Source organism: Eleutherodactylus coqui, chromosome 6, assembly GCF_035609145.1.
Source record: "Eleutherodactylus coqui strain aEleCoq1 chromosome 6, aEleCoq1.hap1, whole genome shotgun sequence".
Classification (NCBI taxonomy): domain Eukaryota; kingdom Metazoa; phylum Chordata; class Amphibia; order Anura; family Eleutherodactylidae; genus Eleutherodactylus; species Eleutherodactylus coqui.
The window spans coordinates 56,557,245-56,584,745 of NC_089842.1; the positions used below are offsets into that span (position 1 = coordinate 56,557,245).

General features: G+C 45.9%; 1 protein-coding gene across 1 annotated transcript; it reads left to right on the forward strand.

Moving 5' to 3' along the window:
* Nucleotides 1-4,049: 4,049 nt before the first annotated feature.
* On the forward strand, nucleotides 4,050-27,258 carry LOC136633585 (protein spinster homolog 1-like). The gene is made up of 9 exons (XM_066609346.1): nucleotides 4,050-4,067; nucleotides 22,353-22,498; nucleotides 22,593-22,733; nucleotides 24,327-24,516; nucleotides 24,666-24,731; nucleotides 24,920-25,022; nucleotides 25,915-26,082; nucleotides 26,353-26,483; nucleotides 26,886-27,258. The coding sequence occupies exons 1-8, from the start codon at nucleotides 4,050-4,052 to the stop codon at nucleotides 26,355-26,357; spliced, it is 837 nt and encodes a 278-aa protein (XP_066465443.1). The 3' UTR covers nucleotides 26,358-26,483; nucleotides 26,886-27,258.
* The last annotated feature ends 243 nt before the right edge of the window (nucleotides 27,259-27,501 follow it).

Below are 27,501 nucleotides of genomic sequence, written 5' to 3' on the forward strand. Positions count from 1 at the left end.
AGGACCCCTGATCACATTCCGGGGGTCCGATGGTGACAGCCCTTTACATGCTGCAGTGACAGCCCTTTACATGCTGCAGTCACATAGACTGCAGCATGTAAGGGGTTAACACAGCAGAGATCAGAGGTTTTCTCTGATCTCTGCTGTAAAAGCTAGTACCTAGCTGTCCTCTGACAGCTAACAACCAGCTCTCCCTGCCACAGAGACCATCGGCTTGCTTCTGACAAGCCGATGGTCTCTATGGCAACCTGTAAACAAAGCAGGAGATTGCCGACATATCGGGCAGGCAGAGCACACTGTCACAGCTTGTGGCATTGTGCTCTGCAGCTCCCATAGTGATACATAGCCCGGAAATCTTCCGGGCTATGTTGCTATGAGCAGTGGAGCGGGCGTGCCACTCAAGGGGTTAAGGGAGGGCAGTCCATCAGCCGTGGTTCCCAAGAGGATTCCCCCGCTGGGGTGTCTTCCTTTCTTGTGTGCTGAATTTTTGACTCTGTGTAAGTCACAGGCCCAATCACCATCATTCTCATCAGGGCCACAGTTAAGACTATTGCCCTGACTTTAAATGGAAACTTCTGTTTTTGATACCTTGAATGAAGTTAACAGAGAAGTCAGTGTACTTTAGTAATGCATCCAATCCTCTTCATTGGTTGGGCCAGGGCTACATGGTGATTTTCATTATAACACACGTAGTGTACCCAGAAATGACACTAAAGCCCTGCTACATTGCATCCTAATATAAGCCAATGTAGTTGTGTGCATCACATTAGGATGCCATGTAGCAGGGCAATAATTTGATCTTTGGCTGTGTGATGTGTGTTATACCCAAAGTCACCATGTAGCCTGAGCCCTAATGCATATCTCATTACCTTTTGGGCAGTCATTGAGCGACACCTATGGTTCATTGTGTGACGGGTCCATTTTTTCTATCCACAACCATATACTTGAATGCTTTTAAGTATTATCACAAAAATAATTGGAATGTAGACATTTTTATGATCCAAATTGCTCCATATGATGGAATAATATGCAAATTACAGTTAGGAACCATACAGATAAACATATCGCTGTATAAACTGTTAACACAAGTCTATTTTTAAGGTCAAAAAGAGAAACATTTAAGGGCCAAAGAGGGACAGAGGGGCGTGGGTTCCAAATAGGGACTGTCTGTTCAAAAGAGGGACACTTAGGAAGTATGTTAATGTGGAGAAAATTTGCTGATAAATATATAATTATGACATGTAACACCAGTATAATGCCATCCAAATTGGTGTTGTTTGGTGGATGTATCTGCACTATGGTCAATTGCCAGTACACACGACCATAACTCAGGAGTCCCATGGTGAGCCACGCAGCAAGGGGTCACGAGCCACATGTAGCTCCTGAGCCACTGGTTGAGGACCACTGTTTTAGGACATATAGGGTAAACCCTAACAGTTACTAGTATACAGTGTTGGGTGCCGTTCTCTGGCCCAGAGCTATTCGCATACAACTGCCAGACCTGGTGATCACGGAGCTGAAAGTAACAATACAAAGGGTTTTCTGTCAATGGGACTACAACTTGCTGAAGGCCACACTGGGTTATATTATGCCCTAATAGGGTTCTGTCTTCTAAGCATCGAGGATGAAAGAGGGCAGTCCACAAATGTTGCTTATGTCTCAGGGTATTTGTCTGTCCCAATATAGGTGATCTTTCTGCAGGGCACAGTTCTTCCTACTATACTGATCTTGAATACAGGAAGAAGTTACATAGATGCAGCCATTGATTACCTACCAGTAGTGGAGGTTAGAGCAGGGCAGAAGGAATAAAGATGTATTACATTTTATGACCAGCACTGTAATGGGGCGCTATCCCTCTAGCAATAATACGAGAGTACTATGCAAACCTTTATGTGGCTCTGTTATGGCTGCAATATAGCTCAGTGTTTCTATGGGGAAACTGTGACTGACTTTCATGTAGGCACTGTGGTTGGCTCCAGCAAATGGACAAAGTCTCTTGATGCCCAAGGCCAAAGTTTTCGAATGTGTTCCAGAGTACTTAGTCCCTCATGTTTAGTATGACAACTGTTAGATGGACCATCATTCACTTAATTACACCCTGTTGTTCCCCATAAGTCTGTATAAAAATGTGTGCTGTGTGAATCCCCCATAGGCTATTATGTGGCCATGTTTTCTCTGGAATACATGTGGGAGGCCAGCTCTCAATCACAACCATCCTTCTGCGTCACCACTATGCTGTACACTTATTGTGTTGGGGTGGGAATGCTGTGACTGATCATGTTATGGGGGCCTCTCTCCAGACTGGCTGCTCAACACAACAGCTGCAGACAGAACTCCTTTGTCCAGTTCCATGAAAAACTTTGAATGACTCGTTTTGACCAATGTAAGTGCAGCGTTCGAGGAGCAGGCCCACAACCGTGGAGACAGCGGGGTAGATTGAAGTCTTGTCATGAGGTTCTACCATCTTCTCCCCTAGGAGCACGGGACTCATCCAAGTTTCTGCTGGGGGAGTTTCACAGGGGCAACCCAAGTAGTGGTTTACCTGAATGTCCTTTGTCACTCATGATGCCACCGTTCCTTCCTCTGCGGTGAATCCAGATGGTTAGTCCACACACAGGGAAACTTTTAAAGCAAAACTGGGAACGGTCGGCAGTGCTCCCTTACTTGAACATATTAGTCCAACAGTAATATACATGCCAGCAGGACAAATGGTGCAAAAACACAAAGTGGTGTGACAGGGAGGATTCACGGAATGACAAACAAGTCTACAGGCCATGTTATCTGTGGGGTTCTGTTCCCGGCTAATCTCCTTCACTCTCTCCAGCTCTCTATCGGTCAACACTCACATTTGGGAGACAGGCACTCCACGCAGCATAGAGGCTTCTCTCTCTCTCTCTCTCTCACAGTATTTAGAGGTAACACTGGTATTTCCTGGGTAAAGCAGGCCCAGGGTAGGCTGCTGGATACCTTTCAGCCTCTTCCATTCCGGACCACACAGAGCAGATGGTGTCTGTGTGGCTCACTCGCAGACCAGCACTCTCCTGTCCTCTCTCTGGCAAGTCCGGAACAGAACTTTCTTCCAGACACCTTGCACAAACATATATACAAAGCATGATCACGTGACATTAGCATAATACATTTTTCAGTCATAACCCAGATGTTAACCCACTCAGTCCTGCAGAGGTGCAATACACATTAAATTCATGCAACATATAAGACACTGACAACACGTAGGCACAAGACAAATGCATTCATACTTATGGAGGGGCCCTATTAACTCTGGGCCACTACATAAGTGAATGACACATGACGGCCTCTGCTGCCCGCTGGCACTCACCAGGAGGAGGGTGACGCCACTGCTGTTCTGTTACTGCTGCTATACTGGACAGGGAGCCTGTTCCCGCTGTCAGGTCTACAGAGGAAGTGAGTTGGGAGAAGAGGGTACAAGAACACAGAAAGAAGCAGGAACTGAACCCAGCAGAGGAGGGGGCACACAAGGAAAGAAACAGGTCAGCAAAAGACTAATTGTGCAAGGACAATGACAGAGACGTCATTAATATCTCAAGAACAGAAACTACACCACAGACTTTAGTTTGGAATGCACATAAAAAGTTGTTCTATATGTGGATATCATAAATGGATTCTACACATAGAGGATGCGTAGCGATGTTTCGGACTAAATTAGTCTATATCAAGCTAGTTGAGAGAATAATTAATCAAGACCCTTATCCAAGAAAGGGGGTGAAAGCCAAAATCCCTAATAATCCACTGTGTAAGAGATTCATAATTCATGTCCCGCTTTCTATGGCCCCCACAGTCATTAGCTCCTCCTCTCTGTGATCCCACCATCTCTAGTTTCAGTTTCCTTATTTTGAGGCCCCACAGTCATTAGTTCCCCCTCTCTATGGCCCCCATCATTATTAGTTCCTCTTTTGTGGCCACCACAGTCATCAGTTCCTCTTCTTTGTGACTATCATGTCTAATGCAGTAAAAGAAAGAGGGGTTGACCTAGTTATTATAATGAGCCAACAGCCAGTCCTTCAGCTACTATGTCACCAACACCGGAGGTATGCAATATCACATGACTGCTTGGCGGAACTCAGCCGAAGTGGCTGTTCCAACTCCACGCAGAAATCCAGGTAATTCCAAAGGGTTCACCTAACCCCTTAAGAATGCAGCCCTTTTTTTTCTTACATTTACATTTTTTTCTCCTCACTTTCAAGAAATCATAACACTTTTATTTTTCAATTAACATAACTCTTTAAGAGCTTGTTTTTTGTGGGATGAGTTGTATTATGTACGATTATGATGATATCAAATTTATATAGTCTTAGTAGTTTGTATTGGTACCATTTTGGATTTTATAAGACTTTTTGATCACTTTTTATTACATTTTTCCTTGGAGATGGGGTGACCAAAAAAATGCAATTCTGGCATTCTTCACCATGCAAGATAAATAATGTGTTTATTTGATAGATCGGACTTTCACGGACAAATATGCTTTTTTAAAAATTATTATTATTATAGGAAAAGTCTTTTTTAACTTTTACTTCCTTTTATTTTTTCCAATAATTAATAAAACACTTTTTTTAAACTTATTTATACATTTTTAGCCCCCACAGGTGGCTTGAACTTGCAATCAATTGGTATAATATAATACCAAAATATCACATTATACTGCATTTTGACAGGCAGGCTATGTAGTTGAAGGAGGTTCATTTTAATAATGAAGTCTACACTAGGAGAGTACTAGATGTGAGCCAACTTCATTATATACAGCTTTTTTAAACTTTGTAGACCAACTCAGGAAGGGAGATTTGTTGTGAGGTGCAACTCAAAGCTCCTGTACTCCCACCTATCATGTTGAATTTACTGGTGTCTTCTTACAGCTTGCACCTTTAGGCATGCTCAGGCTCAAGGGCTGGGGCAAGGTGATTCTGTTTCCTAGGCAGATTAGGAAATTGACACCTCCACCCCCACAACCTCTAGAATCACTTAAAAGCCAATTTGCACTGTAATGGAAGAGATTTAAACATATTATAAAATAAGCTGATACAAGCAGAATAAATATTTAACCTGATAACTCACTTTACTTTTCTTCTCTACTTGGCCCAGCCCATCCTGGCAATTTCTCCAAGGGACTGCAGCGTTTGCTGCTGAAACATCTCCGGTTCTCAGGGTTCTCCTCTGCTGCGGGTGCTGCACCAGGTTTTGATGCTGATGTATATTACATCCTGATGTGGGCAGCAATGGAGCAGCTAAAGTAGAGGAGGACTGGTGAGAAATACAAAAGATGCTAATTGCTCTCAGGCATTCCTGTAACAATGGTCACTTCCATCAAAGTTAAAAGGGCTGTTCAGTTACCGGACAATGCCTGCTTTAAAATAATAAACTGAGATTTAATTACCCCTCCACAGCCGCTGGTCCTGGCATTTGTTGCAACAGATGATATCACAGAAAATCAGGTACTATGAAAGAACTGGATGCAGAGTGCAGAATACTGGACTCTGACAACTGACATACCTGACAACTGACAGGCATGCTGAGAGTCCTAACAGGGCTAGAATACTAGCAGTATAGCCAGTGCCTTCAGCAAGGAGGAGCCATTTTTATACATTACTAGCTTACCCGTCGCGCGTTGCTGCGACATCAGAAGAAAGGAAAATCAAGGAAACTCGTTCTGATAACATTGAATTTACATTGTGTCATTTTTATTTAAACTTACTCATTTTCATATGGGAAACATTTCAAAGTGTCATTTTAATTCTATGTATTTAATCGAGTGCTTGTGGATACACAATATTTTTAGTTTTTCCGTCTGGTGCATACACAAATAAATCCGAAGGTTTTCCGACGCGTGAGCTGGCCACATACAGTTGTCCATGTGAGAAGCACGGATTCTCCAAATGTATCACATACACTTGCAGCGATTGTCCTTGTGCTCTGTTGATGGTCATTGCAAAAGCGAGTCACACCGGAAACTGTAAACGTTTGAATTCAAATGGCATGTCTGTTGGGATAATTGGAATATGTGGCAACAGAACATCTTCCCCCTTGAATTTCCCATTCAGAATTGTAGCTTCGATGACATTGTTCATCATCTTTTTCACCGAAAGTCTTGTACCGTTGCAAAGTTGTGGTGGATGGATGTTTCGGAGAAGAATGATAGGCACGCCAATTTTCAATGTTAAAACGTGCGGTGGCATACCTGGAAAATCAAGTGAATTCAAGAATTCCGTTGGGTAATTGACCACTTCATCTTGATTCATCACAGTATCGATGGACTTATACATTGTCGCTTCGCCTGATATTCCGTTTTGAATGCTGAAATTGATGGCATTGACATCGTTGTTGGTAGCTGCTAATATAGCCCGTGCTCTGAGCCACTGATGATTTTTGTAATTCCGCGCGATATTTGGGAACACCTTTTGAATCAATTCGTCTTTGGTTGATGTCATCTTTCCAAAGTTTGTTGGCAATGTGATACATTGTGTAGATCTGTCAATTGGCATCTTCCCATTTCCTATATCCAGCAATTGTTTTGCAAAACGTTCGGCGGATGCATCATTTTGTAGTTGAACACGCATATTGGTTTTCAAAGTCAATTTCTTAACATGTCGCCATAGAACTGATGATTTGATACATGCATTAAGTTCATCAGCGGGTGTTGAACATGGTATAACTGGCAGAGTTTGTCGAAAATCACCAGACAATAAAATAAGTGCTCCACCGAAGGGCTGTGCATTTCCCCTCAAATCTTGCAGTGTACGATCAAGCGCTTCCAATGCTTTTTTGTGAGCCATTGTGCATTCGTCCCATATGATAAGTTCACAAGTTTGGAGAACTTTGCCCATTCCGGAATTTTTGGTGATATTGCATGTTGGCGTCTCAGTGGCTTGCAAATTCAAGGGCAATTTCAGTGCTGAATGTGCTGTTCGACCACCATCCAAAAGTGTTGCCGCAATTCCAGATGATGCAATTGCCAGTGCAATTTTATTCTGTGATCGTATAGTTGCCAAAATGATTGAAATGAGAAACGTTTTGCCAGTACCTCCGGGCGCATCTATGAAGTACAATCCTCTGCTTTGATTTGTAATTGCTTTTATGATTGTGTCATATACAATGCGTTGTTCTGGAAGCAATTTTGGAAGATTCTTTTCAACAAATGTACCCAAATCATCGACATCGAAGTGTGTTTCACGTTGCAAATCACAATCATAAGCGTTATTTGCAGCTCGATTCAGTGCACACATTCCCAACTGCACCAATCCTTTGTTAGCGATTGCCAAACATGTATCCTCGATCGAAACTAACGCCTCATTATACACGTTTGTTGTGAATTGCATGTTCGGATTCGTTGCTCGCAAACGACGTAGGATGTCTTCACTCATGTAATCTTTGTATTTTTCCCAAAGATCTTTCGGATTGGATGGGAAACACGTTGTCAATATTATCGCAAATAACGTGCGTATTTGCTGTGGTTGAGCAGTATTTGATGCATCATTGAGTGCTGTGTCCCAATGCGCATCGTTTTCAATAAGCTTTAATTGTTGGCATACTTCACCATTTACTGTTCTCAGTTCTTGGAAGGATTTCGGTCCACGCATGTTAACTAACAGTAAGCGCAAGTAAAAACATTCTTGATTGTTTGGATGAACTGTATACAGGCGGCCTAACGTGTCAGACGAATATAAATTCGGACTAATTGGTTGTGTTGCTCAAATAAATTTTGTAATACAGCAACAATTTCTCGATTAGTGCTGGTATTGACTCGACAACGTTGATCAATTTGTTCATCGTGGTTCCCATGAAATAAATTTGGAGAAATTTGTGATCTGAATGCTGCAGTGGTAGAAGTGATCCAGCGAGATGATAAATTTGGCCTTGGACTTTGAACATTGGCATGTAATTGTCACGTATGATTTCTGTTGCACCGAAGGATGTCATCTGGAAGCATGAATTGTACTTGCATATGTTTGCCAAGAAATGTTTAGACTGGCTTGTGTCACCGGATAGCAACGTTGATAATGGTTCGGGTGGTAAATGCAATTCAGGCAATTTCACTTTTCCACCTGCGCAGCACATTCCTGGAGTTTCATTTTTGAATTTCAATGCACGGCAAAATTTGCATAAGTTGTCCATTTTTCCAATAACGACACTTATGATGATGACTGTAATCATAATCCGTTGGTCAACTGTGGCATTCGAGCGGGCTTGAGCAGTGCGTGATCAATTGGCTTGCAATCGTGATTCTCGTTGCTTTCCTGTTTCATTCGAGCGGGCTTGAACAGTGCGCAATCGATCGGTTTCCAATCTGGATTCTCGTTGCTCGTTCGTTTGAGAACGGCCTTGAGCAGTTTGTATTCGAACAGCTTCTAATCTTGCTTCCCGTTGTTTGTCTGTTTCTGAAGCTCGCAATGCCTTTTTCTTTCGTGCTTGAGTTGTAGATTGACCAATCGATTTTCCTTTGGGGGCATAACTGTTGACGATGCTCGCAAATTTGCTGGAAAAAAAGAATAAATAAATAAATGGAAGAATGCAGTATTCAAAAGATTATGAGAATTGAAATCGATTAAACAATGAAAAAAACGCATGTAAATGTATTGAGTGGGAGTGGCAATTGGATACAAATTATACAAATAAATACAAATTATTCCACGTAGCAACCAATCACAGCGCAGCTTGCATTTTACCTCAGCAGTATAAAAAAATAGCAACCAATCACAGCTCAGCTTTCATTATACCTCAGCCATATAAGAAATAACAACCAATTACAGCGTAGCTTTCATTTTACCTCAGCAGTATAAGAAATTGCAACCAATCACAGCACAGCTTTTATGTTCCCTCAGCAGTATAAGGAATAGCAACCAATCACAGCGCAGCTTTCTTTTTACCTCAGCAGTATAAGAAATTGCAACCAATCACAGCGCAGCTTTCATGTTACCTCAGCAGTAAAACAAATAGGAACCAATCACAGCGCAGCTTTCACGTTACCTCAGCAGTAAAAGAAATAGCAACCAATGACAGCGCAGCGTTCATTTTACCTCAGCAGTATAAGAAATAGCAACCAATCAGAGCGCAGCGTTCATTTTACCTCAGCAGTATAAGAAATAGCAAAAAATCACGGCGCAGCTTTTATGTTACCTCAGTGGTATAAGAAATGCATTTATTTTACCTCAGCAGTACAGTTAGTCCCCGACTTGCGAACAGGTTCCGTTCCGGGAGCCCGTTCGCAAGTCCGTTTTGTTCGCAAGTCGAACAAATGGTTGTATGGAGGGGATCGCGGGTGGATCCCACTCCATACAACGTCGGGTGCCGGCTGTTCTTACAGCGGGCACCCGGCGGCAGCAGTTCCGACGAGCCGTGGCGCTTGTCGGAACTGTTAACACTTTAAATACCGCTCTGACAGCGGTATTTAAAGTGTTAACAGTTCTTACGAGCAGCGCGGCACGTCGCTTGATAGAAGCCTGTCCGGTCCCTGCACAGTATGATGTAATGCCATAGCATTACATCATACTGTGCTGTACAGATAGTTCGTATCTAGCGAAATTCGTAAGTCGGGGACTATCTGTATAAGAAATAGCAACCAATCACAGCGCAGCTTTTATTTTACCTCAGGGGTATAAGAAATAACAACCAATCACAGCACAGCGTTCATTTTACCTCAGCAGTATAAGAAATAGCAAAAAAATCACGGCGCAGCTTTCATGTTCGATTACCAGTATAATAGCAACCAATCACAGCACAGCTGTCATGTTACCTCAGCAGTAAAAGAAATAGCAACCAATGACAGCGCAGCGTTCATTTTACCTCAGCAGTATAAGAAATAGCAAAAAATCACGGTGCAGCTTTCTTGTTACCTCAGCAGTATAAGAAAGAGCAACCAATCACAGCGCAGCTTTTATTTTATCTCAGGGGTATAAGAAATAACAACCAATCACAGCGCAGCGTTCATTTTACCTCAGCAGTATAAGAAATAGCAAAAAATCACGGTGCAGCTTTCTTGTTACCTCAGCAGTATAAGAAAGAGCAACCAATCACAGCGCAGCTTTTATTTTATCTCAGGGGTATAAGAAATAACAACCAATCACAGCGCAGCGTTCATTTTACCTCAGCAGTATAAGAAAGAGCAACCAATCACAGTGCAGCGTTCATTTTACCTCAGCAGTAAAAGAAATAGCAACCAATGGCAGCGCAGCGTTCATTTTACCTCAGCAGTATAAGAAAGAGCAACCAATCACAGCGCAGCGTTCATTTTACCTCAGCAGTATAAGAAATAGCAAAAAATCACGGCGCAGCTTTCATGTTCCCTTACCAGTATAAGAGCAACCAATCACAGCACAGCTTTCATGTTACCTCAGCAGTGAAAGAAATAGCAACCAATGACAGCATAGCGTTCATTTTACCTCAGCAGTATAGGAAATTGCAACCAATCAGAGCGCAGCTTTCATGTTACCTCAGCAGTATAAGAAATAGCAGACAATTTAAGCGTAGCTTTCATGTTACCTCAGCAGTAAAACAAATAGGAACCAATCACAGCGCAGCTTTTATTTTACCTCAGCAGTATAAGAAATAGCAACCAATCACAGCACAGCTTTTATTTTACCTCAGCAGTATAAGAAAGAGCAACCAATCACAGCGCAGCGTTCATTTTACCTCAGCAGTATAAGAAATAGCAACCAATCACAACGCAGCGTTCATTTTACCTCAGCAGTAAAAGAAATAGCAACCAATGACAGCATAGCGTTCATTTTACCTCAGCAGTATAAGAAATTGCAACCAATCACAGCGTAGCGTTCATTTTACCTCAGCAGTATAAGAAATAGCAGACAATTTAAGCGTAGCTTTTATGTTACCTCAGCAGTATAACAAATAGGAACCAATCACAGCACAGCTTTCACGTTGCCTCAGCAGTATAAGAAATAGCAACCAATGACAGTGCAGCGTTCATTTTACCTCAGTGGTATAAGAAATAGCAACCAATCAGAGCGCAGCTTTCATTTTACCTCAGCAGTATAAGAAATAGCGAAAAATCACGGCGCAGCTTTCATGTTACCTCAGCAGTATAAGAAATAGCAACCAATGACAGCGCAGCGTTCATTTTACCTCAGCAGTGTAAGAAATAGCAACCAATCACAGCGCAGCTTTTATTTTACCTCAGGGGTATAAGAAATAGCAACCAATCACAGCACAGCTTTCATGTTACCTCAGCAGTAAAAGAAATAGCAACCAATGACAGCGCAGCGTTCATTTCACCTCAGCAGTATAAGAAATTGCAACCAATCACAGCGCAGCGTTCATTTTACCTCAGCTGTATAAGAAATAGCAAAAAATCACGGCGCAGCTTTCTTGTTACCTCAGCAGTATAAGAAAGAGCAACCAATCACAGCGCAGCTTTCTTGTTACCTCATCAGTATAAGGAATAGCAACCAATGACAGCGCAGAGTTCATTTTACCTCAGCAGTAGATGGAAATCGAACGATCTACGTCTGGGGGGGCATAACTGTCGACGATGATCGCACGCGCGCCACCTATCGTAGGATAGATGTACTATGCCAGTAATCTTCCCAGGAGTGTACTCAACAACTTCCCAAAGTTTCATGGCGATTGGATGAATGGTGTAGTAGCGCATAAAGGACAGACAGACAGTCATTTTTATATATATATATATATATATATAGATGACATCAGGAAGTGAGAGAATTAGATTCCGTACGTAAAATTTGGACGCTAATTCTTTGGTGCATAGAATTGAATAATCGAGTTGGGACTAGAGATGAGCGAACACCAAAATGTTCGGGTGTTCGTTATTCGGAACGAACTTCCCGCGATGCTCGAGGGTTCGTTTCGAACAACGAACCCCATTGAAGTCAATGGGCGACCAGAGCATTTTTGTATTTCGCCGATGCTCGCTAAGGTTTTCATGTGTGAAAATCTGGGCAATTCAACAAAGTGATGGGAACGACACAGCAACAGATAGGGCAGGCGAGGGGCTACATGTTGGGCTGCATCTCAAGTTCACAGGTCCCACTATTAAGCCACAATACCGGCAAGAGTGGGCCCCCCCCCCTCCCAACAACTTTTACTTCTGAAAAGCCCTCATTAGCATGGCATACCTTTGCTAAGCACCACACTAGCTACAACAAAGCACAATCACTGCCTGGATGACACTCCACTGCCACTTCTCCTGGGTTACATGCTGCCCAACCGCCCCCCCTCCCCCCCACAGCGCACACCAAAGTGTCCCTGCGCAGCCTTCAGCTGCCCTCATGCCACGCCACACTCATGTCTATTTAGAAGTGCGTCTGCCATGAGGAGGAACCGCAGGCACACACTGCAGAGGGTTGGCACGGCTAGGCAGCGACCCTCTTTAATAGGGGTGGGGCGATAGCCCACAATGCTGTACAGAAGCAATGAGAAATAGAATCCTGTGCCACCGCCATCAGGAGCTGCACACGTGGGCATAGCAATGGGGAAGCTATGTGCCACACACTATTCATTCTGTCAAGGTGTCTGCATGCCCCAGTCAGACTGGTAATATGCACCTTAACAGTAACCGCGTTGGTGGTAATGTGGTGGTGACTGCGGACCTAGTAGCACGGTTGTATTTTGTTGGTTTTCGGAATGTGGCCAGGATTAAGTGGGCCGTGGCGGGGGGATGGTGTGGGGGCTCTCTTGTTGTGTCGGTAAAGGTGAAATTCTTGGACTGCCACCAGACGAACCAATGCAAAGGCATTTGCCAAGAATGTTTTCCCTGTTGGAGGAGGAGGGGGATGTTTTTGAGGCACTACGTGTCCTCTCCACGTGTCCGTTCCATGTCAGCAATAGTAGCACTCAGGACAGGCCCCATTAACAATTCTGAAGCAGCAGTATAGCGGGAGCGCAGTCTTCGTTCCATGTAAGCAATAGTAGCACTCAGGACAGGCCCCATTAACAATTCTGAAGCAGCAGTATAGCGGGAGCGCAGTCTTCGTTCCATGTAAGCAATAGTAGCACTCAGGACAGGCCCCATTAACAATTCTGAAGCAGCAGTATAGCGGGAGCGCAGTCTTCGTTCCATGTAAGCAATAGTAGCACTCAGGACAGGCCCCATTAACAATTCTGAAGCAGCAGTATAGCGGGAGCGCAGTCTTCGTTCCATGTAAGCAATAGTAGCACTCAGGACAGGCCCCATTAACAATTCTGAAGCAGCAGTATAGCGGGAGCGCAGTCTTCGTTCCATGTAAGCAATAGTAGCACTCAGGACAGGCCCCATTAACAATTCTGAAGCAGCAGTATAGCGGGAGCGCAGTCTTCGTTCCATGTAAGCAATAGTAGCACTCAGGACAGGCCCCATTAACAATTCTGAAGCAGCAGTATAGCCGGAGCGCAGTCTTCGTTCCATTTCAGTAGCCTTAGTATAGCCAAGGCACAAGTTACATTTATGTAGCTAAACTGTAGGCCAACCCCACACACCTTTCTGTACCATGAGTGCAGGCGAAGAACATAGAAATTACTATGATTACACTGTAGGTGAGGGCCCCAAAAAATTGGTGTACCAACAGTACTAATGTACCTCAGTAAAAATTGGCCATGCCCAACCAAGATGGCAGGTGAATCGCTTTGGTTAATGTGGCTTAAGTGGTAACTAGGCCTGGAGGCAGCCCAGTGTAACGAAAAATTGGTTCAAGTTAAAGTTCCAACGCTTTTAAGCGCATTGAAACTTATAAAAATTGTTCTGAAAAATTATTTGAGTGAGCCTTGTGGCCCTAAGAAAAATTGCCCGTTCAGCGTGATTACGTGAGGTTTCAGGAGGAGGAGGAGGAGGAATATTAGACACAGATTGATGAAGCAGAAATGTCCCCGTTTTGGATGGTGAGAGAGAACGTAGCTTCCATCCGCGGGTGCAGCCTACGTATTGCTTACGTATCGCTGCTGTCCGCTGGTGGAGAACAGAAGTCTGGGGAAATCCAGCCTTTGTTCATCTTGATGAGTGTTAGCCTGTCGGCACTGTCGGTTGACAAGCGGCTACGTTTATCTGTGATGATTCCCCCAGCCGCACTAAACACCCTCTCCGACAAGACGCTAGCCGCAGGACAAGCAAGCACCTCCAGGGCATACAGCGCTAGTTCAGGCCACGTGTCCAGCTTCGACACCCAGTAGTTGTAGGGGGCAGAGGCGTCACCGAGGATGGTCGTGCGATCCGCTACGTACTCCCTCACCATCCTTTTACAGTGCTCCCGCCGACTCAGCCGTGACTGGGGAGCGGTGACACAGTCTTGGTAGGGAGCCATAAAGCTGGCCAGGCCCTTAAAGACTGTTGCACTGCCTGGGATGTACATGCTGCTCGATCTACGCACATCCCCTGCTACCTTGCCCTCGGTACTGCGCCTTCTGCCACTAGCGCTGTCGGCTGGGAATTTTACCATCAGCTTGTCCGCAAGGGTCCTGTGGTATAGCAACACTCTCGAACCCCTTTCCTCTTCGGGAATCAGAGTGGGCAGGTTCTCCTTATACCGTGGATCGAGCAGTGTGTACACCCAGTAATCCGTCGTGGCCAGAATGCGTGCAACGCGAGGGTCACGAGAAAGGCATCCTAACATGAAGTCAGCCATGTGTGCCAGGGTACCTGTACGCAACACATGGCTGTCTTCACTAGGAAGATCACTTTCAGGATCCTCCTCCTCCTCCTCCTCCTCAGGCCATACACGCTGAAAGGATGACAGGCAATCAGCCGGTGTACCGTCAGCAGCGGGCCAAGCTGTCTCTTCCCCCTCCTCCTCATCCTCCTCATGCTCCTCCTCCTCCTCCTGTACGCGCTGAGAAATAGACAGGAGGGTGCCCTGACTATCCAGCGGCATACTGTCTTCCCCCGCCCCCGTTTCCGAGCGCAAAGCAGCTGCCTTTATGGTTTGCAGGGAATTTCTCAAGATGCATAGCAGAGGAATGGTGACGCTAATGATTGTAGCATCGCCGCTCACCACCTGGGTAGACTCCTCAAAATTACCAAGGACATGGCAGATGTCTGCCAACCAGGCCCACTCTTCTGAAAGGAATTGAGGAGGCTGACTCCCACTGCGCCGCCCATGTTGGAGTTGGTATTCGACTATAGCTCTACGTTGTTCATAGAGCCTGGCCAACATGTGGAGCGTAGAGTTCCACCGTGTGGGCACGTCGCACAGCAGTCGGTGCACTGGCAGCTTAAAGTGATGTTGCAGGGTGCGCAGGGTGGCAGCGTCCGTGTGGGACTTGCGGAAATGTGCGCAGAGCCGGCGCGCCTTTACGAGCAGGTCTGACAAGCGTGGGTAGCTTTTCAGAAACCGCTGAACCACCAAATTAAAGACGTGAGCCAGGCATGGCACGTGCGTGAGGCTGCCGAGCTGCAGAGCCGCCACCAGGTTACGGCCGTTGTCACACACGACCATGCCCGGTTGGAGGCTCAGCGGCGCAAGCCAGCGGTCGGTCTGCTGTGTCAGACCCTGCAGCAGTTCGTGGGCCGTGTGCCTCTTATCGCCTAAGCTGAGTAGTTTCAGCACGGCCTGCTGACGCTTGCCCACCGCTGTGCTGCCACACCGCGCGACACCGACTGCTGGCGACATGCTGCTGCTAACACATCTTGATTGCGAGACAGAGGAGGAGGAGGAGGAGGAGGAGGGTGCTTTAGTGGAGGAAGCATACACCTCCGCAGATACCACCACCGAGCTGGGGCCCGCAATTCTGGGGGTGGGTAGGACGTGAGCGGTCCCAGGCTCTGACTCTGTCCCAGCCTCCACTAAATTCACCCAATGTGCCGTCAGGGAGATGTAGTGGCCCTGCCCGCCTGTGCTTGTCCACGTGTCCGTAGTTAAGTGGACCGTGGCAGTAACCGCGTTGGTGAGGGCGCGTACAATGTTGCGGGAGACGTGGTCGTGCAGGGCTGGGACGGCACATCGGGAAAAGTAGTGGTGACTGGGAACTGAGTAGCGCGGGGCCGCCGCCTCCATGATACTTTTGAAGGACTCAGTTTCCACAACCCTATACGGCAGCATCTCAAGGCTGATGAATTTTGCTATGCGGACGGTTAACGTTTGAGCGTGCGGGTGCGTGGCGGCGTACTTGCGCTTGCGCTCGAACACTTGCGCAAGCGACGGCTGAACGGTGCGCTGAACTACACTGCTGGATGGGGCCGAGGACAGCGGAGATGAGGGTGTGGGTGCAGGCCATGAGGCGGTAGTGCCTGTGTCCTGAGAGGGGGGTTGCATCTCAGTGGCAGGTTGGGGCACAGGGGGAGAGGCAGGGGTGCAAACCGGAGGCGCTGAACGGCCTTCGTCCCACCTTGTGGGGTGCTTGGCCATCATATGTCTGCGCATGGTGGTGGTGGTGAGGCTGTTGGTGTTGGCTCCCCGGCTGAGCTTTGCGCAACAAAGGTTGCACACCACTGTTCGTCGGTCGTCAGGCGTCTCTGTGAAAAACTGCCAGACCTTAGAGCACCTCGGCCTCTGCAGGGTGGCATGGCGCAAGGGGGCGCTTTGGGAAACACTTGGTGGATTATTCGGTCTGGCCCTGCCTCTACCCCTGGCCACCGCACTGCCTCTTGCAACCTGCCCTGCTGATGCCCTTGACTCCCCCTCTGAAGACCTGTCCTCCTGAGTAAGCGTTGCACACCAGGTGGGGTCAGTCACCTCATCGTCCTGCTGCTCTTCCTCCGAATCCTCTGTGCGCTGCTCCCTCGGACTTACTGCCCTTACTACTACCTCACTGCAAGACAACTGTGTCTGATCGTCATCGTCCTCCTCACCCACAGAAAGTTGTTGAGACAGTTGGCGGAAGTCCCCAGCCTCTTCCCCCGGACCCTGGGAACTTTCGAATGGTTGGGCATCAGTGACGATAAACTCCTCTGGTGGGAGAGGGATCGCTGCTGCCCAATCTAAGCAGGGGCCCGAGAACAGTTCCTGGGAGTGTTCCCGCTCCTGAGCAGGTGTTATTGTAGTGGAGTGAGGAGGCTGGGAGGAAGGAGGAGCAGCAGACAGAGGATTCGGATTGGCAGCAGTGGACGGCGCAGAACTGCGGGTAGACGATAGGTTGCTCGAAGCACTTTCTGCCATCCAGGACAGGACCTGCTCACACTGCTCATTTTCTAATAACCGTCTCCCGCGTGGACCCATTAATTGGGCGATGAATGTGGGGACGCCAGAAACGTGCCTCTCTCCTAATCGCGCAGCAGTCGGCTGCGACACACCGGGATCAGGAGCTCGGGCTGTGCCCACACCCTGACTTGGCCCTCCGCGTCCTCGGCCGCGTCCACGTCCTCTAGGCCTACCCCTACCCCTCAGCATGCTGTATTACCAGTGATTTGATTTCACAGGCAGGAAATAAATTGGCGCAAGACTGCAGGCCAAATATAATTTTTGCCCTTTTTGGAAAACGAAAGGCCCCACTGCCTCTAGTGAATGAATTATCTAAGTTTAATAACTGTGCTGTGTCCCTGCTAATGTGTCACAGAACGTGAAGGTAGCAGAGTTATTATAACTCTTGGAGAGCAGGTATTTTTTTCCCAATTAAGGAAAGCAAATGGCGAAGCCAGCAGTAAAGCGTAGCTGGGTGCGTCTGATTTAGCAATGTTGTTCACGCAGCTCACACGTCTCCACCGCCCTTAGGACGGACAGAGGCTGGACAAATAGATTTGTTTTCAGTTTTTTTCCACCAAAAGGCAGCACTGCGTATATTCAATGAACATGAGAAGTTTAATAACTGTGCTGTGTCCCTGCTTATGTGTCACAGAACGTGAGGGTAGCAGAGTTATTATAACTCTTGGAGAGCAGGTATTTTTTTCCCAATTAAGGAAAGCAAATGGCGAAGCCAGCAGTAAAGCGTAGCTGGGTGCGTCTGATTTAGTAATGTTGTTCACGCAGCTCACACGTCTCCACCGCCCTTAGGACGGACAGAGGCTGGACAAATAGATTTGTTTTCAGTTTTTTTCCACCAAAAGGCAGCACTGCGTATATTCAATGAACATGAGAAGTTTAATAACTGTGCTGTGTCCCTGCTTATGTGTCACAGAACGTGAGGGTAGCAGAGTTATTATAACTCTTGGAGAGCAGGTATTTTTTTCCCAATTAAGGAAAGCAAATGGCGAAGCCAGCAGTAAAGCGTAGCTGGGTGCGTCTGATTTAGCAATGTTGTTCACGCAGCTCACACGTCTCCACCGCCCTTAGGACGGACAGAGGCTGGACAAATAGATTTGTTTTCAGTTTTTTTCCACCAAAAGGCAGCACTGCGTATATTCAATGAACATGAGAAGTTTAATAACTGTGCTGTGTCCCTGCTTATGTGTCACAGAACGTGAGGGTAGCAGAGTTATTATAACTCTTGGAGAGCAGGTATTTTTTTCCCAATTAAGGAAAGCAAATGGCGAAGCCAGCAGTAAAGCGTAGCTGGGTGCGTATGATTTAGCAATGTTGTTCACGCAGCTCACACGTCTCCACCGCCCTTAGGACGGACAGAGGCTGGACAAATAGATTTGTTTTCAGTTTTTTTCCACCAAAAGGCAGCACTGCGTATATTCAATGAACATGAGAAGTTTAATAACTGTGCTGTGTCCCTGCTTATGTGTCACAGAACGTGAGGGTAGCAGAGTTATTATAACTCTTGGAGAGCAGGTATTTTTTTCCCAATTAAGGAAAGCAAATGGCGAAGCCAGCAGTAAAGCGTAGCTGGGTGCGTCTGATTTAGCAATGTTGTTCACGCAGCTCACACGTCTCCACCGCCCTTAGGACGGACAGAGGCTGGACAAATAGATTTGTTTTCAGTTTTTTTCCACCAAAAGGCAGCACTGCGTATATTCAATGAACATGAGAAGTTTAATAACTGTGCTGTGTCCCTGCTTATGTGTCACAGAACGTGAGGGTAGCAGAGTTATTATAACTCTTGGAGAGCAGGTATTTTTTTCCCAATTAAGGAAAGCAAATGGCGAAGCCAGCAGTAAAGCGTAGCTGGGTGCGTCTGATTTAGCAATATTGTTCACGCAGCTCACACGTCTCCACCGCCCTTAGGACGGACAGAGGCTGGACAAATAGATTTGTTTTCAGTTTTTTTCCACCAAAAGGCAGCACTGCGTATATTCAATGAACATGAGAAGTTTAATAACTGTGCTGTGTCCCTGCTTATGTGTCACAGAACGTGAGGGTAGCAGAGTTATTATAACTCTTGGAGAGCAGGTATTTTTTTCCCAATTAAGGAAAGCAAATGGCGAAGCCAGCAGTAAAGCGTAGCTGGGTGCGTCTGATTTAGCAATGTTGTTCACGCAGCTCACACGTCTCCACCGCCCTTAGGACGGACAGAGGCTGGACAAATAGATTTGTTTTCAGTTTTTTTCCACCAAAAGGCAGCACTGCGTATATTCAATGAACATGAGAAGTTTAATAACTGTGCTGTGTCCCTGCTTATGTGTCACAGAACGTGAGGGTAGCAGAGTTATTATAACTCTTGGAGAGCAGGTATTTTTTTCCCAATTAAGGAAAGCAAATGGCGAAGCCAGCAGTAAAGCGTAGCTGGGTGCGTATGATTTAGCAATGTTTTTCACGCAGCTCACACGTGTCCACAGCCCTTAGGACGGACAGAGGCTGGACAAATAGATTTGTTTTCAGTTTTTTAGCACCAAAAGGCAGCACTGCGTATATTCTATGAATAATAACTGTGTTGTGGCCCTGCCTATACAATTCTTTCCCTGCAGTATCAATGGAGGGTGCAATGGTCTGCAGAGGCGATTTTGAGAAGCAAAAAAAAATGCAGCACAGCTAACAGCAGCCTGGACAGTACTGCACACGGATAAATATGGCCCTAGAAAGGACCGTTGAGGTTCTTGAAGGCTACACTCACTCCTAACACTCTCCCTGCCTATGCAGCACTTCTGTCCCTAATGCCAGGTGCAACGGTCTGCAGAGGCGATTTTGAGAAAAAAAAATTTGCCAGTGCTAACAGCAGCCAACACACAGCTATCAGTGGCCCTAATAAGGACCTTTGGGGGGTCTTGAAGCCTACACTAACTACCAATTCTTTCCCTACAGCAGCTCCGGTACAAACAGCACTGTCCCTCATCTAACTCACACCGCATCTGAGGCGAACCGCGGGAGGGGCCGACTTTTATGTTCGGGTGACACCTGATCTTCCCAGCCACTCACAGCAGGGGGGTGGTATAGGGCTTGAACGTCACAGGGGGAAGTTGTAATGCCTTCCCTGTCTTTCAATTGGCCAGAAAAGCGCGCTAACATCTCAGGGAAGGAAGTGAAAATAACCAGAACACCGCATGGTGTTCGTTACGAATAACGAACATCCCGAACACCCTAATATTCGCACGAATATCAAGCTCGGAAGAACACGTTCGCTCATCTCTAGTTGGGACCCATTAGCTTTTCCTATTTATGACATAATCAATGCTCGTGCCAAATTTCACGTTTCTATGACATTGGGAAGCGAGAAAATTAGATTCCGTACGTAAAATTTGGACGCTAATTCTTTTGCGCTTAGAATTGAATAATTGAGTTGGGACTCATTTACGTTTCCTATTTATGACATAATCAATGCCCGTGCCAAATTTCATGTTTCTACGACATCGGGAAGTGAGAGAATTAGTGGCAGTGATGGAAATCAAACAATCTACGTGGGGGGGGCGTAACTGTTGACGACGCTCGCGCGCGCGCCATTTATCATAGTATAAATGTACTATGCCTATAATCTTCCCAGGAGTGTACTCAACAACTTCCCAAAGTTTCATGGCGATCGGACAAATGGTGTAGTAGCACATAAAGGAGACACACGCACACACAGATGCACACACTTTTATATATATATATAGATAAGAAAGCAGCTGACTGGCTGATTGGGCTGTCAATTACCCGAGCCAGCCCTTCTGCTAAACAGCAGTGGGAATGGGTTTAACCATCAACATCCAGGACCGAATAAAACATTAAAGTGCCGGCAGGTGCATCCTGAGATCCAAAACTGATGTTGTGAAACCAGCACCAGCAGCACTGTGACAGATAACTAGCAAAGGTACAAAGCACTTTACTTATCTAAAATTACATTATTGTGTTGACAAATCACTCTAAAGTGCTGTCCACTAGGGTTTTTCGTTCCTTCTAATTTGCCGTCCCCTCCCTTTTATCTTGTGAAATCTGTCTCTAGTAATAGAGATAAGAAGATGAAGAACATTAAAGGGGTTGTCCCGCGCCGAAACGGGTTTTTTTTTTTTCAACCCCCCCCCCCCCCCCCCCGTTCGGCGCGAGACAACCCCGATGCAGGGGTTAAAAAAGAACACCGCACAGCGCTTACCTGAATCCCCGCGCTCCGGTGACTTCTTACTTACCTGCTGAAGATGGCCGCCGGGATCTTCTCCCTCTGTGGACCGCAGGGCTTCTGTGCGGTACATTGCCGATTCCAGCCTCCTGATTAGCTGGAATCGGCACGTGACGGGGCGGAGCTACACGGAGCCGGCATCCTGCACGAGCGGCCCCATTGAGAAAAGAAGAAGACCCGGACTGCGCAAGCGCGTCTAATTTGGCCATTAGACGCCGAAAATTAGACGGGCTCCATGGAAACGAGGACGCTAGCAACGGAACAGGTAAGTGAAAAACTTCTTATAACTTCTGTATGGCTCATAATTAATGCACAATGTACATTACAAAGTGCATTAATATGGCCATACAGAAGTGTATAGACCCACTTGCTGCCGCGGGACAACCCCTTTGAGTAGAGGGTGATATGTCATGCTGTACATAGAAGTCTATGTAGAAGGGAGAGAGTAGAGGGAGGGAAAGAGAAACTCACACAGATGCTGCTGCTAACTGGTAAGTGAATTACAGCTACTAGAATTGCATCTAATAGCCCTTCACAGTATAGACACTTAAAATAATCTTTATTTAATAGTATTTAAAACATACGGGGCTCAGAATGACACACATACATATAACACGTATGGTACTAGTGCACCCCAAGAATATTTCCAGAACCCTCTTTTTGCCCACCGTATATGCGTCGGCACGTATTTCAGTCGTGTATGTTCAATTTTTCACGGTTCGTCGTTTTTACGCTCCGTATATTCACCTATGTGAACGGACGCATTGATAACCAATTCCACAGATGCACGCGTATATCGGTCCCCCGTAATAATGTGCGGTTCATGCACTCCTGTGAAATAGCCCCAAAGTTGACATGGCCTTGTGATCTACTACAGACGGCAATGAGACAATTGCTTATATAGTAATTCCTATAATCTTAATGGAACCACTTCCACATTTTTAGGTTATTGTCTATTTAACCCCATCTATGATCACTTCCACTTTGTATTGACCAGCTTATACTATATGTAACATACAATGTCTTCTTAATCCACACAGGTCTCCCCTGGGCTGGGCATTATAGGATTCCTGCTCATGACCATCTTAATCAAGGAACCTCCAAGAGGAGCTGCTGAAGGGAAAAGGACCAACACCTCCCTCAACGCCAGTCATTGGGTGTCAGATATAAAGACGCTATTTAAAAAGTAGGTATTTTCTGTGTGGTGATCATTATCACTGATCCACCCTGAGAGTTCTGAGATAATTACATGCTGCTTCTTTTTTTTTAACTCTCCGCAGTCCAAGTTTTATGTTTTCGTCCCTTGGCTACGCGGCTGTAGCATTCGTAGCCGGTGCTATAGGTCTCTGGGCACCATCTTTTCTGATGCGTGCACGGAACTTAACACCTTGTCAGACTGGACCGTGCATCAATAATGACAGGTATGTATTTCTTCATAGTGATCCCCTATTAGAGAATCACTTCTGCTGAGCGACCTAGGGCTAACGCTCTGCTCACGTTTGTACTTGAAGCTCTGTTGTCAGATTCTTAGCTCTAGTCATACTGTGTGGTGGGCACCATGATGGAGCCTAATGGACCTTAACAAAGGTTTGTGGTATCCGTTGGGCACCAGAGCATCTGTCTCGCACAATGCAGATATGAACAGAAGCAGTATACAGGTATGGCTAGTATACAGCATGGCAGACTGCTGTTTTAGATGCGGAGTTAGCAGCAGGACTTTGCTATTTGGAATCCAGCATCAAAATCTACACATTAGAAGTACAAATTTTGTTACTTGATATTCCATAGGAGGGCATATTCCCTAACGCTGTTGCGGAATATTCCATTCTGTATGAAAGCAAAACCTCGCTTACCTACAGCAGCCAATAACAGTGTGAATTACCATTGGCCACCAGGCATACCACGTTTCCACACTTATGGAATTTCTTTAGTATATTCCTTAGGGTGCGTTCACATGAGCGTAGGCGTATTTACGTTCGCACGAGCGCAGCGTATAATCGCCGGAAAGAACGTTTTTCGCCGATCACGACCAGAGCTAGAAAGCGTATTTTCGTTTGTTCCTACTTTTCAAACGGTCTTTTCGGCCATCGAATATGCGTTGGCGCGTATTTCGGTCGCATATGTTCCGTTTTTTTTCGGGTTGCCGTTTTTACGCGCCGTAAAATCGCCCGTGCGAACGAATACATTGGAAACCATTGCCTCAGATGGTCACGTATATACGTTTAGTCGCAAAAACGCGCCGTTTATGCGCTCGTGTGAACGCACCCTTAGTAAGTGGAGTCAGCTCCGCTTACCTAATTGATTTATGACTGTGTGTGATGCGGGTAGTTGCTCCCTCCCTTTAGTTCTTACTATGCCTGGGCACATGCCCCTTTAGCCCCGCCTTAGCTATGCTTGTTTGAAGTGTTAGGCCTCATGTCCACGGGGAAAATCAGGCCCGCTACGGATTCTCCATGGAGAATCCGTAGCGGGGCCCTCCTGCCCCGCGGACATGAGCGCTGAAAATAAGAATAAACTTACCTGCAGGGGTCCGTGCAGATCTTCTCTTCTCCGCGTCCGGATCTTCTTTCTTCGGCCGGCGGATGTGCTCGGCACGTCGGCAGCGTGCCGCGCACATGCGCCGGGCACATCCGCCGGGCTGAAGAAAGAAGATCTGGCCGCGAAGAAGGGAAGATCTGCACGGTCCGCTGCGGGTAAGTTTATTCTTATTTTAGGTCTCCCGCACGAAAATGGAGCATGTCCGGATGTTTTCATGCTCCATATTTTTTTTTATTCACTTTTATTGACTATCCGCGGGTATTTATCTACCGGCGGGTGATCAATGCATAGATGCGGATGCATAGATGGGATGAGGATCGGCGTGCGGGAGAAGAGTTAAAATCCGCTGCGGATTTTAATTCTTCTTTTCCCCGTGGACATGAGGCCTTATTCATACTCAGTTCTTTTAGCTATCATTGCTATGTAATTTCTTGAAGCTTTGTTTCTAACCTCCGTAACACTTTTTTCCTTTGCAGCCTAATATTCGGCGTGCTGACACTCATCTCTGGCATCCTTGGAGTTATTGTTGGGGTGGAGATAAGCAAACGCTGCAGAAAATTCAACCCACGTGCAGACCCCATAGTCTGTGCATGTGGGATGCTAGGCGCCACCCCTTTCCTTTTTCTGGCTCTGGGTCTTGCAAAAATCAATCTTGTGGCCACCTATGTAAGTACCTAATGTATAGGTTGTTGTATCCACGGTCTGGGATAAAGGACTGAAGTGTCCTGCACTAGTATGTACAAGTCACGGGGGGGGGGGGGGGGCTATCCTTGTATGTTCTCTTATATTATACTCCATATGTTTATTCTCTGCAGGTCTTTATATTCATCGCTGAAACATTAATTAGCCTAAACTGGGCCATCGTGACCGACATCCTCCTGGTGAGTTATGAAAAGTGGAATGATATTTGAATCGGCCCCCTGTGTCCTGCTTTACCCATTAGGTGCAGGTTGTGCCGTTTACACCTTTTTGATATTTACTCATTTTGATATGCAGTCACTTTGTCCGATTGTTCTTGTTTTGTTGGGTTCAGTGACTTCTGCTTACTCAGAATATACTTTACTTTCAGTATGTGGTAACTCCTACCAGAAGATCTACCGCCCAGGCCATGCAGATCATCATGTCCCACCTGCTGGGTGACGCTGGCAGCCCCTACATCATCGGGGCAGTAAGTAGTTATTATTATATATTGCTTCTTGAATGGTGCATAGACATCACTGTTACCACCAGTCCCCTGTTTGCCGCTATATTTTATGCCTCCCTCTATGTAGAGCAATCAAACAGTATACAGACAGCACTGAACAGTAGAAACATTGTATCAATGGAGCTCATATATAGGACCATATAGAATGTATATAGGATTTAGGCATAAGCAGAATATGACAGCAGATTCCCAATGGCCTGGAGCTATGTAATAGATTATCTGATGATGGAGAAACCACATGAACCATCATGCCTCCAGCCCAAGTCTAGTACTGAGCTGAGAAAGCTAAAACCAGTGCTGCTCATACAGGGGGTGGGTAAAAATATGGTAATACAATATGAAATGCCTGGGATTTTAATCATTAGCACTGTGCTGCCCTTTTGACCCCTGCTTGGCTTAAAGCTGTCCCACCAAATTTGGGTTAACTTCACCTCCTGCCCTGCTCTGGGTTTCGGAGCTAGCCGGTAACAGCAGCTGAGTGGCTCAAACCCCTGGCCAATGAAACCTTATTGCTCGGGCAGATGTTCATTTCTGCCCAGCAGCATCTGTGCCATATTACCTCCACTTAAAATCGGTCTCTACATGTCTTGTTGAAATATGATTTAGAATCCCATGTAATTTAAGGCATGCATTTCGTATGGTGTTTCCATACTTTTGTCCACCCCCTGTAGATTGTACGATGGAAGCCCCTCCACTAAATCCGGTGCGGGGCTTCTGCTGCTACAAGCTTTGCAAGATTTCCTAACCATTATATATCTGCTGTAGTGAGGAACAACCTGTAGTCTTATTTGTGTTGTTGACCTTCACCAACCGTATGTATATCACTAACCAACTACTTATCACTTCTCATTCTCAGTTAGCTGAACTCATCCGCAGAGGAAAACAGGAATCCCCACTTATAATGTTCAATAGCATGGAGTACGCGCTCATGGCCTGCGGAGGCGTGGTAATAATTGGAGGACTATTCTTCATGGCAACTGCCTTATTTATTGTGAAAGATTGGCAGAAGGCAGTAATGGAGTCTGAAGGTGCGTGTAGGAATATGTTCATTGTCCTCGTGTCTCCTGTAGAATTAAAAGGAAGCTCCACCTTGGATTTACAATGGCTTTGTTGTCATAGATGTACAATCCGCCATGTTTATGATATGTCTACATCATCCGTTGTTTCCTTTCAGTTCTGATAATGACAGTTCTGCAGATTCTTCTGTGTCTTGCCCACTTTGCACCCCTCGCTTCTGCTGTGAATAATATGTTGCCTCTATGATGATGTTAATTCTTGTTTCTTTGTTCATTCTGTAGACTAGCTGCACCATCATGATTCGTTCCGCTGAAAACTGCACTGCAGACAGGATTATCATCTCTGACTCAATCAAATGGTGACCACAACTATTACATCAGATTACCATCAGAGATAACCCGCACTTCTGGAGGTAAGGACAATTAACTAGACTTTCTGCAGCTGGATGTATTCACGAAAGAAGTGAGTTATCCGCTGCTCACCACTGGACTTGACACTTTACCGGACTTTCCGTAGTTGGATGTATTCACTTAACAGGGAGTTATCCGCTGCTCTCACCACTGGACATGATTTTTAATGGATTTTCCACAGTCATATGTTCACAAGACATCATATAACAGTTTAGCCCCCTATGTAACATCGTAGCCCGCTATGTAACATCGTAGCCTGCTACAAGAGGTGGTTATTAAAGATTTCCCCTAACCCACTTCTATTTATTACTGGATGCTGAAACTGCACATGTGTAATGATATAAGTCTCTATAGATTGCGTGCCAATTTGCAACTCTGAACTGATAACGGTCTTTCTTTTATAGGTGCTGAAGTGGTGCGAGGCCTGATAATGGACCTAGTGGAAAACCGAGCAGTCATCAAAATCCTCTACTTGCAAGATGTTCAATGAGAGGAGTCCCCATCACATGATTTAGTTAAGAACTGGCATCATCAAATCAAATGTGGTCGGACTTCGGTGGAAACGGCTCCAATTCCGGGGCACGCCCCACTCTGCTATCGACGAACTCACCATCCAGGAAGTGGAGGCTGCCATTTTGGAAAATCACCTCGTAACCATTTGCAATCTAGCCCAAAAAGTCAACATTAGTGAGAGGTTCATGAAAAAAGGGTATCTGCTCGCTGGGTTTCCCGGCTGCTCACACCTTTCCGGTCAATACAATGGAAGCATCTAGACTTACTGCCTCCGAAGAAGGCACATGCCCAACCCTCGGGCAGGCAAGGGCATGCTCAGTCTTTTGGGACCAGCACAGAATAGGCCTGTTTCATTTCCTAGCAAAGGGTATTACGATTACTGGTGCATACCCTGTTTCCATGAAAATAAGACATACCCTGAAAATAAGACACGATTTTCCAGAATTTTTGCATTTTTGAGGATGCAAAATGATTTTTCAGGCTTTTTGAGGATGCTTGCAATATAAG

Excerpts from the sequence above, each read along its gene's own strand:
- LOC136633585 (XM_066609346.1), top strand. Across the intron at positions 22,499-22,592 it reads ATAAAGACGCTATTTAAAAA|TCCAAGTTTTATGTTTTCGT; the intron begins GTAGGTATTTTC and ends AACTCTCCGCAG. Across the intron at positions 22,734-24,326 it reads CCGTGCATCAATAATGACAG|CCTAATATTCGGCGTGCTGA; the intron begins GTATGTATTTCT and ends TTTCCTTTGCAG.